General features: G+C 38.4%; 1 protein-coding gene across 1 annotated transcript in view; it reads right to left on the bottom strand.

Annotated features, from left to right (window-relative positions):
- The window catches only part of ahcyl1 (adenosylhomocysteinase like 1), a 39,969-nt gene that overhangs the window by 14,896 nt on the left and 12,632 nt on the right, over nucleotides 1–12,441 (bottom strand). The window contains exons 5-7 of the mRNA NM_001127975.1: nucleotides 9,584–9,686; nucleotides 8,537–8,634; nucleotides 8,302–8,408 (exon numbers count right to left, since the gene is read on the bottom strand). Coding sequence (NP_001121447.1) covers nucleotides 8,302–8,408; nucleotides 8,537–8,634; nucleotides 9,584–9,686 — 308 coding nt within the window. The remainder of the gene's footprint in view (nucleotides 1–8,301; nucleotides 8,409–8,536; nucleotides 8,635–9,583; nucleotides 9,687–12,441) is intronic.

Below are 12,441 nucleotides of genomic sequence, written 5' to 3'. Positions count from 1 at the left end.
AAAAAAAAAAATTTCCACAAGACATCCCATTAAAGATACTGCCATGGTACTAAAATGGTTTATCATACACATTCAGGATTGGTAGTTACAATAGACAGCCTCTAGAACCTCTGAAAATTTCAGTTAATTTCTCATCTGTCAGGTGGTGAGTGTAGTACTGCATGAGTTATAGCCAGTAGGTGTTGTCTCCTGACAAGCTTCCTGAAAAATGTTTAGTTTTAGTGCCAGTACACAAATCCTTCATCCTCCCTTTCAAATCACATCAGTTAAGTTTGCATCAGCGTTAAAGTGGCCCAGAACTTTAGAGCCACACCACCATCTTTAGCCATGTGACTTCCATTCCCATCATCAATTTCAACTAGGAACATGTGCAGTAACCCAGTTTGGCCTCCGGATGTATGTTGGGAACAGAACACTGCTAAAGGTGTTGGCCAACACTGGTAAGCAGCTCTGTGCTTCTGGCATGCTATGGGGACACAGATAGGTTGGTACAAGTGTCAGTGACATATTGGAGAGGGGGCAGTGTACTAGTACTAAAAATTTGCCAGGAAGGCATTACTTCTCTTAAATAAAGATTTATACAATGTATTCACTCAAAATGCTATTATTGCCTCATTCTTTAAGCTAAAACTAGCAGAATAATGCAAATGTCAGTGATTAAATAACACTTTTTGTTTAATCAGTGTTTTACTTGTTTATAGGGTTATTCTAGGGTTAGACAGAAACATGTCCTCTGACAATAGGATGCTAATGCCCATTAATCTGCTAATGATCCCCCAATGGGGCCTCTACAAGAGGTGTGAAATAAAGACTGGGTGAAACAAAGCACAACAGGAGACTTTAGAATTGATCTGACAGAGTTACACTGAGCTTTGCACCATTTTGAAAATTTCAGGAAAAAAATGTTCTTTAAATGTTGCTTACAAGGCAAATTCACAAAAGTGTCTATAAACTGTCTTCCTTTCACCAAAAAATGAAAAATGGTGGTTGAGTCAGATTTTGGCGGATTTGTGTTTGTGAATATGGAGAAATTTTTACTCCAAAAAAGGGCTATCTCCACTTTTGTGAATTCTCCCTATTCAGTTTGTTCATTACATTAAAGAGATACTGACACCAGAAATTAAACCTTTTTTAACATCTATCATAACATTGTCTTTGCATGACCTTCATTTTTGCCATAACAGTATTTGCCCAATGCTTTTATATTACCTGTCTGATCCCCCATGTTCCCCTATAAGGGGGCTGCCATAATTGTCCTGCAGGAGTCCTTTAGCATTAGAAGCTATAACTGACAGGCTGAGAAGGAACAGTCAGGTCGGCAAAACAGTCAGGTTTGGGAAATTCAAGTTACAATTATTTACAAAAGCAAATCTCTCAGCGAAAATCAATCAACATGACCTAGTGCTGGGCGGTATACCGGTAAAAACCGATCACCGTTTTTTTTTTTGAAACCGATATGAATTTTCTACATACCGGTGTGCTGAATACTTCCGGGTGCGCACGTGACGTCAGCGCGCACGTGACGTCAGCGCTCACGTGACGTCAGCGCGCACGTGACGTCAGCGCTCACGTGACGTCAGCGCGCACGTGACGTCAGCGCGCACGTGACGTCAGCGCGCACACTCTACAAAAGCGCCATCGCTAGGACGCATTCAGAGTCGGATACCAATGTGAGCTGTCGGGGGGTGCCTGGCCAGTAATTATATTTTATGTGAAGGGGATGGGGTTGTGTTTGGGGGGGATGGGGTTGTGTTTGGGGGGGGTGGGGTGGGGGGTTATATTTATGTGAAGGGGATGGGGGGGTGTTTGGGGTGGGTGGGTTATACTTATGTGAAGGGGATGGGGTTGTGTTTGGGGGGGTGGGATGGGGTGGGGGTTATATTTATGTGAAGGGGATGGGGGGGTGTTTGGGGTGGGGTGGGGTGGGGGGGTGTGTGCGGATGGGGGGTGTTTGGGGTGGGGGGGGTGTGCGGATGGGGGGGTGTTTGGGGTGGGGGGGTGCGTGCGGATGGGGGGGTGTTTGGGGTGGGGGGGGTGCGTGCGGATGGGGGGTGGGGGGGTTGCGTGCGGATGGGGGGGTGCGTGCGGATGGGGGGGTGGGGGGGCTGCGTGCGGATGGGGGGGTGTTTGGGGTGGCGGGGGGTGCGGGTGGCGGGTGTTTGGGGTGGTCACCTAATCATGCATGGGGAAAAAAAAATACAGTCAAATACCGTGATACCGATATAATTTTGAAAAATACCGTGATATAAATTTTTGGTCATACCGCCCAGCACTAACATGACCTATAGGCAACTTTTTATGTACATTCATATTTTGAGGAGTCATTTCTTAGTGTCAGTATCACTTTAAGCAAGCCTGAGCACACTCTGTTACTAAAAGACCCAGAGCTATACATTCTATTTGGCTAAACAGAAATTTTGAAAACACCAGTTCTCCAGCTTCTAAAACCAGCTGGGCTCTGGGTATGATAAAGCATTCTAAAAAAAAAGTCAGTTTGAAGCTAAACAGGACATCATAGTAACAAAGAGAACCTACTCTTGGGGGAGGATTCACAAAAGTAGAGATAGCCCTTTTTTTAAGTAAAACTAGTGGTAAAACTGGTACAGGTATGGGATCCTTTATCCGGAAAGTTCCAAATTATGGAAATGCCATCTCCCATAGACTTCATTATAACCAAATAATTTTAATTTTTCAAAATGATTTCCTTTTTCTCTGTAATAATAAAACAGTACCTTGTACTTGATTTCAACTAAGATATAATTAATCCTTACTGGAGGCAAAACAAGCCTATTGGGTTTCATCAATCTTTAAATGATTTTTAGCAGACTTAAATTGTGGATATCTAAATTACAGAAAGATCCCTTATCCAGAAAACCCCAGGTCCCGAGCATTCTGGGTAACAGGTCCCATACCTGTATAAAACACTTTCTCCATATTCACAAACAGAAATCCACCTAAATTCCAACTATACCCCCACTTTTCAGTTTTGGTGAAAGAAAGACAGTTTAGAGACACTTTTGAGAATTTGCCTTTTAAATTACATTTAAACAACATTTTTTTCCCCACCATTTTTCCAGACATTTTCAAAATAAGAGTAAAACTAAGTGTACTTGTCAGATCAGTTCTAAGATTTAGTGTTATACTTTGTTTCACCTTGTCTTAATTACACAACCCCAAAAAAGAAAAAGTTAGAAAGCCCAACTGTCCTGAAAAAATTATGTACAGTTTTCCTGGGCAAATTAAAATTACCCTTCAGGAAATGCCCCTAAAGTGAAATGACTAGCAAAGGAAATGCAAAATGCTGCTGGTAAAATCATTATTACATGTCTCATATAGATGTGGGACTTGGTTTGATGGCAGACTGACAGATTTATTAAGAGCTAAAGACAAATTCATAAAAAAAATTGTTGGTAAAAATGTAATCTAAAAGACAAAATCTGAAAACTTTCTGGTTAATAGACAAATTCACAAAAGTTTAGATAGAGGTTTGTGAATAAGGCAGAAAATCTGACAAATATATCTCTGCTTTTATTTAGTCTCCACTTACGGGGGAATTCACAAAAGAGGCAATAGCTGTTTTTGGAGTAAAAGTGGTGGTAAAACTGGTATAAAATACTTTCTTCTTATTCACAAACAAAAATTCGCCAAAATTCTGACTCAACCGCCATGTTTAATGTTTTGGTGAAAGAAAGACACTTTATAGACATTTTCGTGAATATGTTGGTAAAGCAACATAAAAATAATGCAAAAACTACATTTTAAATGACATTTAATCACCATTTCAAGAGTAGCTAAAACCCCTGGCCGAAAAAAGCCATAGTCAGGGGCCGTGTGGGTTATGCGGCATTTATAGGCAGAGAAAATACGTGGCGTAAAGATGCCTCATCTGACAGCCTTAATCCTTCAAAGTACATGACTGGAAGTGTGAACTGTTGTGAAACCGCTGAGGTAAGGATGTCAAAGCGGATGAGTGGTGAAATATTTTGAAGAAAAAACTCAGAAAAAGTCCAGTTGTTTTAGACTTAATTCTACTAGATACTGTATATCATGACCTGGATGAATGAGAATCTTCATAGACAATTCTAAGCTCTGTTTTGCTTTGTTTCATCCAATATCCAATTCACATCTCTTGTATGGGCGCCATTAGCAGATTAATGGGGATTAGCAGCCTATTGTATAGAATGGTATTTTAGAGGAAGCATCCTTTAAATCAAAGATCCCCAACCTTTTATACCCGTGAGCCACATTCAAATGGAAAAAGTGTTGGAGAACGACACAAACATGTAAATGGTTCATGATGGTGCCAATAAGAGCAATAATTGGCTATTTATTAGCCCCTAAGTGGACTGGCAACCTATAGAAGGCTCTGTTTGGCATTATACTTGGTTTTTATGCAACCAAATCTTGTCTCCTAACCAGAAATTCAAAGATGTTGGCAACTGGGAGCAACATTCAAGGGGTTGGTGAGCAACATGTTGCTCACAAGCCACTGGTTGGGGATCACTGCTTTAAATTGATGGTTTTGTTTGATTTTGAGAGATTTGAGAGGAAGAAATTGGAAGAGATAAATAAAGATATAGAGAAAGTAACATATTGTTAAAGAGAATATGAATATAGAGAATCTTAATGAATATGAGCAACAATTGGAAATAACATTTAATAAAAAGGAGAGAGAAACTATGGAAATGAAATGGAGGAAATATATTAGGGATATATTGAATTATGAGAGGAATAAAGTATTTGATTGGCAGAATAGAGATTAAGCTTATTATAATAATGGTGGTAAGAAAGATGTGAGTAATTACATTAGAGTGGAAAGTAATAGGGGATATAGGAGAGTAGAGGTTAATAGTGATGTTAGTGAGAAGGTCTATCAAGGAATGGGGTGGGGGGGGGGCATTCCACATGAATAAGAGGGTGAATCACCTCTTAACCTCCAATAGATTTACACCATTGGAACGGGAGGCCCCTATGAGCCCATTTCAAAGAGAAAATATATGGAGGAATATGGGAGTGGAACTAAAGGTGAAGAAACCACCCTCATGTGGGGAATATGGGAAGATGGGAAGAGGGGAAGAGGAGGAGAGAGGATGTAAAAAGAAATATGAGGATGAAAAGAGCTTGGGTGCAGAAAACAGTGTGGGTAGAATAATGAAGAATGAGCTAATGGATAAAGCAGATACATTGAAATATGACTCTAATAATATAGGGAGTTATAGTAATTTTAAGCCAGGCTCTACATTTTATCCTTTAGAACAGTGGTCTCCAACCTTTTTTGCACCATGGACCGGTTTCAAGCAAGACAATTTTTCCGAGGACCAGGGGTGGTGGATATAGACTAGAGCTTGCAACTAGATGCGCCCTTGCTCGTTTTAGCTACATTGGATGTTTCTTCCTTGTACACATGTATTAAGCACACTTTGGGTTTAAAGGTGGTAGAATATTTTTGGGGACATTATTTTTAGACAGGTCATTTTTAGTACAGTGTATTAATTTTATTCTTAATCACAATTATTTTTTATTAGAGGGTTTTTTATAGGCAAACCTGGGGAACTGATTTGGGCACAAATTTTGCTCCAAGCTATGTGGGGCTATTAATGGGCTTTTAGGAGGAAAAGTATATATGGACTGATTCTATATACCGCCCCCAAATATTATTTTGTAGATGATATCCTTATGATTTGGAAAGGTCCAGAGCCTCTTCTACCTTAACTCTAATCATGAGGATATTAGATTAAAAAAAAAATATTTTAACTGTCAGTCATCATATGTCGTATAATTGATTCAATGTACATTGAATTTGCAATATGTGGGTGCAGACCGGTGAGACCAATCTATCCTGGGGGTTTCTTATAGTGTTTAAGATTGGGAGGATGGAGGGGGATGCCCCATTGCTATACCCATCCCTTAAAGTGCATGTAATCTTGTGCTAGTCTGAAAGCAATGAAAAATTTGGATCTTGGATTATACTTTACTAGATCTTCCCTCGGTCTGGAGGAAGTGCTAATATTATCAACGCTTAAGGAATTTAGATATTTTACTTCTTGATTACTAATGAACTGGAGAGTCTTTTAATTTTTAATGAACTTTACTAATTAATGTTGGTGAATTTTTTATGAATTTGAGCTACATATTTTATTGCTATGGAGTGCTTTTAAATATGGATAGTTCTTAATTTCTGGCTGGCCAGTTTTAGGTAATTTTTTTTGTATTTATGTAAAGGGCCAATAAAGTATAATTTGATGCTGAATTATTAACTTTTTAATGATTGGATAATTCCACCTACCATATATATTTTTTCCAAGATTTGCAGCCTATTGTTGTTGGGAAAAGTTTCTGTTTTACCCTCGAACAATACGTGCAAAAAGCCTCATTAACATTTTTATAAACAAGTAAAACACTAAACAAAAAAGCGGTTTAAACAATTTTATGTATAAAAAGTTTTTTGCTAGTTATTTGCTAGTTTAGCTTAATGAATGAGACAATAATAATGTTCTGAGTAAATGTATATATATCTATATTTAAAGAAGAAACAGAGCCCACACCACAAGGGCAACCCTGGGACTCCAAACCAGGAGTGATTCCCCATCATCCCCAAAGGACTGGGCCCGCTGAAACCTTTAACAGTTTAATCTTAACTAACTGGCACCCCCCTCTCCCATCAGTAAAAATCTTAAGGTGTGTAGGGCCACATTGCCATTGCCAGAAGAGAAAAATATTTAACATAAAATCCCAAAATAGCAACATTTTAAAAGGTGTAAATATGTAAGCTTGAAACTTTATTGCCCCGAGGAAGTGCTTTCCCAGACAAAATGTGTTTGGCTGAGCAATGTAGTGACAAGTTCAATGAGCGTGTTTACTATGCTGAAATTTGTGCAATATTTTATTTCTAAATAAATCTTTTAAAAACTTAATACACCTCAGAGCATGCCCTATCCCCTATTTTCTTTGTAAATATGCAAATGTTTAATGGAATTATTTAATGGCACTCAGTACTGGGCTCATGGACTAAACTAAGTTAAGTGGATCTGAGCAATACTGGTTCACAGACCCCCCAAATAGACTGAGTATAAGACATTTTCACCAGCAATGTAACCTCCACTTCTGGATGACCAAAGCACTTTAAGTAAATTACTTGCATGATCACAAATTTACAAAATATTGAACTGTAAAAATCAGATGTAGGGATTCACTGATCCAAGATTCTGTTTGCAATTCAGCCAAGTTTTACTTTTTCAGCAGGATTGAGATTCAGGTGAATTCACCCTCAAACTAAATCCTTAAAATCATGTGACTTTTTGTCGAATTTTTTTTTGCTGTGTACATAGAGCACGGTTCTCTTTAACCCTTCTATAGGCTAATTTGCGTATGCAAATTATGATTCTGTTTGGTATTCGGCTGAACCTTACACAAGGGATTCAGGGTTAGGCTGAATCCCAAAATAGTGGATTCAATGCATCCCTATGCCTATTCCCTATCATTACCGCAGGTGACTAATCTCCCTGTATTGCCATTCCACCGGCAAGAATGTAAATCGCCAGTGGGATAGCATACATGTCGCTTCGGTTTCCCGAAGTCGCCTCACAAGGAAACTTCAGGCGACTTTGGGAAACCGAAGCGACGAATATGCCATCCCACCTGCGATTTACATTCTTGACTGTGGGATGGCATTTAAGATTAGTTGTCCACAATAGCGAACTGGTGACTAATCTCCACGTGTGTGCCACTGCCCTTAGAAGAATACAATTTAATGGGTTACAATGAATCAGCAATAAAATGGAGAATGATTGCCAAATGGCAGCTGGTTTTTTTTTGTTTTAATTTTAAATAAAAAGCTTGTCAGCTTTTAGGCAGCAAGTTTTTTATTTTTTGCAAAAACTAGTTTGTGAGAAAAAAGCAATTGCTTCTTTAATGCAGGATTGTTAAAAAAACAAAAGCAACAATTACTGAAACTACTGCAAGAAATTAGAGTAACTTGAAAAGTGTACTTGCGTTTTCTGCCTTCATTTTGCCTCACTACAATCACTGAAGGATTGTAAGACTGTTTGCACCCAAAAACTAAAGGGCAAGTTATTACAAGTACTATGCACTGGTATGTATTATTTCACTCACAGTCCCTTTTGCAGCAATACATGGTCCCCAAGAATCTCTTCAACACAGACTAAAGGACCCAAGGCCACGGTTCCCAACATGACTTTCAGGTAAATGTGTGCATGTCAAAACCCTTATCTGTAAAGCCATAACTTATAAACATTAAAATATACTTTGCTATGATGTTCCATGTATCAAAGTGCTCCTTACCTGTGCACTCCTGTTACGCTCTCCTCCACAATTCCACGAATTTGTTTGTAAACATGAGGATACTTCTTATAGACCCAGTGGGTTAAATCACCTCCATCATCCAGGATCTAGGGGGACAAGAAGCCAGCAGTCGGAGCCTGGAGATGACTTTTAAAGGGAGCACTAGAGGATGAAATGTTTTAAGAGAATACATGAGGTAGCAAAAAGGAGAAGGGAAATATAATCGTCTTTGTACCATATTTGCTTGCCAACCACTATCAGCGTTCACGCATCGATCAATACACCACCAAAAATCATCTTCTGACTCTCCCTTCCAGGCGAAAATTGCAACACCTTAGAAAGAAGAGTAAAAAGTCACAAGCAATAATAATTAAAATTCAAAGACTCATTTACTATACTGAGACTATGTTTAGTGAATAGAAGAGCACAAACAACGCAAAATGAATGCAAATAAGGGAGAAACTTGAGAAAATCCTAATTTTCTATCTTCCCTATCCATGGAAATACAGTAGGGTGACTGGAATTACATGTAGTTATGAATTAATAACTTTGTAATAAGATAAAAAATAAGAAAAAATTCAAGCTACAAGCAGTGCTCACTGCTATGTAAAATCATGAACAAAAAATAGAAGCTGAAAAATGTAATAACTGGAGCACAGAAAACTATCACTGATAAATAATTAAGCAGTACAGACTTGTATTCAAATTTGTAACCTGATTTGCAATAACACAACCTAATCTTGGGTTAATCTTGTTGGCTGCACTATGCATAAAGTCTGGTTGCATTCACTAAATTCACTTTTCTAAAATGATCTAAGTTGGTTATGCTGCTATTATAATTAGTATCAGCTCCCCTTGGTGTGACCCATGCACCACTACAAGACTATACTTTGAATGCAGCTGCTGGAGAATATAAATCCAGACTCAGACTGTGAAGGCTTTATCTTAAATATTCTTGAAGTGTCTCAATCTACACACAGGCAGTCTATCCAGATGCTGAATGCTCAATGGATCAGAATGCATCTTTTTACTTAGGTAAAACAGCAATCTGTCCCTCAAATGAGAACCTGCAGTAAATTCATCTTTAGTTTCTTTACACAATACATACAAAATGATCACATGAAAATCTTGACTGTTTTTTAATAAATAAAACGATTTCCATTGACTTTTGTTGACTCTGAATACATATGATAGAATGAAAAAAAACTTAAAAACATGAACTTCTGAAGAAAATGAGCAGAGTTACAAAGCTTTGTATTAAAAACTTGAGCAAATACTTTACCTGACTCAGCCAAGGCTGCAGCTACCTCATTCTGAGTAGAATAGATGTTGCAAGCAGACCACCGGCACTGAGCACCCAAAGCACACAGTGTTTCTATCAAAACCTGATGATAAGATAAGCAAATACTATATGATTGGAATAAGGATAAACACATTTCAAATACAAACAGCTGATTAGAAACACAAGGATTGCACTGTAATATACCTTTTATGCTGCTTCTGTTCTGACTGTACACACACTAACATATTTAGGACTGATAATATATACACAGATTAATAAGTTTATTGATCCAAAGTTAAAGAGCCAGTATAACCCCATTTCGACATAATTTTAATGAATAGGCTTGTGCGAATGCTAATTGAGACTGTCTGTTTCAAATTTTAAATTAGGCTTGATGTGCTGGGTGGCTTAGAGCAAGTTTTGGTATTGTTGTATTTAATTATCTCCTATAAGGTAAGCGATTCCAATCACTGGGGGGTGCCTAACATTTTGGAACCCCCCAGTGATTTTACCTTTTCTTCTCCTTTTAATCACAGTCCCAAAAAGAGAGGTCTATTATGTCCAACGTTTCAGTTCCACACAGGAACCTATGTTAGGAACCTTTCCTCACGAAGGTTCCTTTGTGGAACTGAAATGTCGGGCACAATTAACCCCACTTTTGGCTTTGTTAATCGAGTTTTGCAAATTCCTGTGAATGTCGTCATTTGGACTGAGTATATTGGACTTTGGCACTGGCGCCCAGGTACTCTACTAAAACTTTTGATGTGCAATCTATTCCAGATTCGTATATATAAAATGATACACACTTATTTATACATATATTCTTTTGATTGTTTTTCTATAAATTTGGAATATATATATATATATATATATATATATATATATATATATATATATATATATATATATATATATATATATAAGAAAGAACTATAGAATCAGGCACTCATGTCTCAAAATCGTTACAGATGCCTGGGTGCAGTATCCCAAACGAACGTACAACATGTTAAACAAATATACCGCACTCACAGGACTTAAAAAAGCAAAAAATATTTTATTAAAGCGTGACTAACGTTTCGGCTGACATAACAGCCTTTCTCACTTTGTCAGCCGAAACGTTAGTCACGCTTTAATAAAAGATTTTTTGCTTTTTTAAGTCCTGTGAGTGCGGTATATTTGTTAACATATATACAGGTCCTTTTCAAAAAATTAGCATATTGTGATAAAGTTCATTATTTTCTGTAATGTACTGATAAACATTAGACTTTCATATATTTTAGATTCATTACACACAACTGAAGTAGTCCAAGCCTTTTCTTGTTTTAATATTGATGATTGTGGCATACAGCTCATGAAAACCCAAAATTCCTATCTCAAAAAATTAGCATATCATGAAAAGGTTCTCTAAATGAGCTATTAACCTAATCATCTGAATCAACTAATTAACTCTAAAAACCTTAAAAAGATTCCTGAGGCTTTTAGAAACTCCCAGCCTGGTTCATTACTCAAAACCGCAATCATGGGTAAGACTGCCAACCTGACTGCTGTCCAGAAGGCCATCATTGACACCCTCAAGCAAGAGGGTAAGACACAGAAAGAAATTTCTGAACGAATAGGCTGTTCCCAGAGTGCTGTATCAAGGCACCTTAGTGGGAAGTCTGTGGGAAGGAAAAAGTGTGGCAGAAAATGCTGCACAACAAGAAGAGGTGACCGGGCCCTGAGGAAGATTGTGGAGAAGGACCGATTCCTGACCTTGGGGGACCTGCGGAAGCAGTGGACTGAGTCTGGAGTAGAAACATCCAGAGCCACCGTGTACAGGCGCGTGCAGGAAATGGGCTACAGGTGCTGCATTCCCCAGGTCAAGCCACTTTTGAACCAGAAACAGCGGCAGAAGCGCCTGACCTGGGCTACAGAGAAGCAGCACTGGACTGTTGCTCAGTGGTCCAAAGTATGTCATTCGGAAATCAAGGTGCCAGAGTCTGGAGGAAGACTGGGGAGAGGGAAATACCAAAATGCCTGAAGTCCAGTGTCAAGTACCCACAGTCAGTGATGGTCTGGGGTGCCATGTCAGCTGCTGGTGTTGGTCCACTGTGTTTTATCAAGGGCAGGGTCAATGCAGCTAGCTATCAGGAGATTCTGGAGCACTTCATGCTTCCATCTGCTGAAAAGCTTTATGGAGATGAAGATTTTATTTTTCAGCACAACCTGGCACCTGCTCACAGTGCCAAAACCACTGGTAAATGGTTTACTGACCATGGTATTACTGTGCTCAATTGGCCTGCCAACTCTCCTGACCTGAACCCCATAGAGAATCTGTGGGATATTGTGAAGAGAAAGTTGAGAGACACAAGACCCAACACTCTGGATGAGCTTAAGGCCGCTATTGAAGCATCCTGGGCCTCCATAACACCTGAGCAGTGCCACAGGCTGATTGCCTCCATGCCACGCCACATTGAAGAAGTCATTTCTGCAAAAGGATTCCCGACCAAGTATTGAGTGCATAACTGAACATAATTATTTGAAGGTTGACTTTTTTTGTATTAAAAACACTTTTCTTTTATTGGTCGGATGAAATATGCTAATTTTTTGAGATAGGAATTTTGGGTTTTCATGAGCTGTATGCCACAATCATCAATATTAAAACAAGAAACGGCTTGAACTACTTCAGTTGTGTGTAATGAATCTAAAATATATGAAAGTCTAATGTTTATCAGTACATTACAGAAAATAATGAACTTTATCACAATATGCTAATTTTTTGAAAAGGACCTGTATATATATTTCATAATAACTGTAACAACTTTTGTACAAATGAAAAAAAAAAATACAGGCACAGTGGTTTCCATGTGTGCTCTGTG

The sequence above is a fragment of the Xenopus tropicalis genome, chromosome 2 (assembly GCF_000004195.4).
Source record: "Xenopus tropicalis strain Nigerian chromosome 2, UCB_Xtro_10.0, whole genome shotgun sequence".
Lineage (NCBI taxonomy): Eukaryota > Metazoa > Chordata > Amphibia > Anura > Pipidae > Xenopus > Xenopus tropicalis.
The sequence above is the reverse complement of the archived record's forward strand: the minus strand, read 5'-3'. Positions and strand labels throughout refer to the sequence as shown.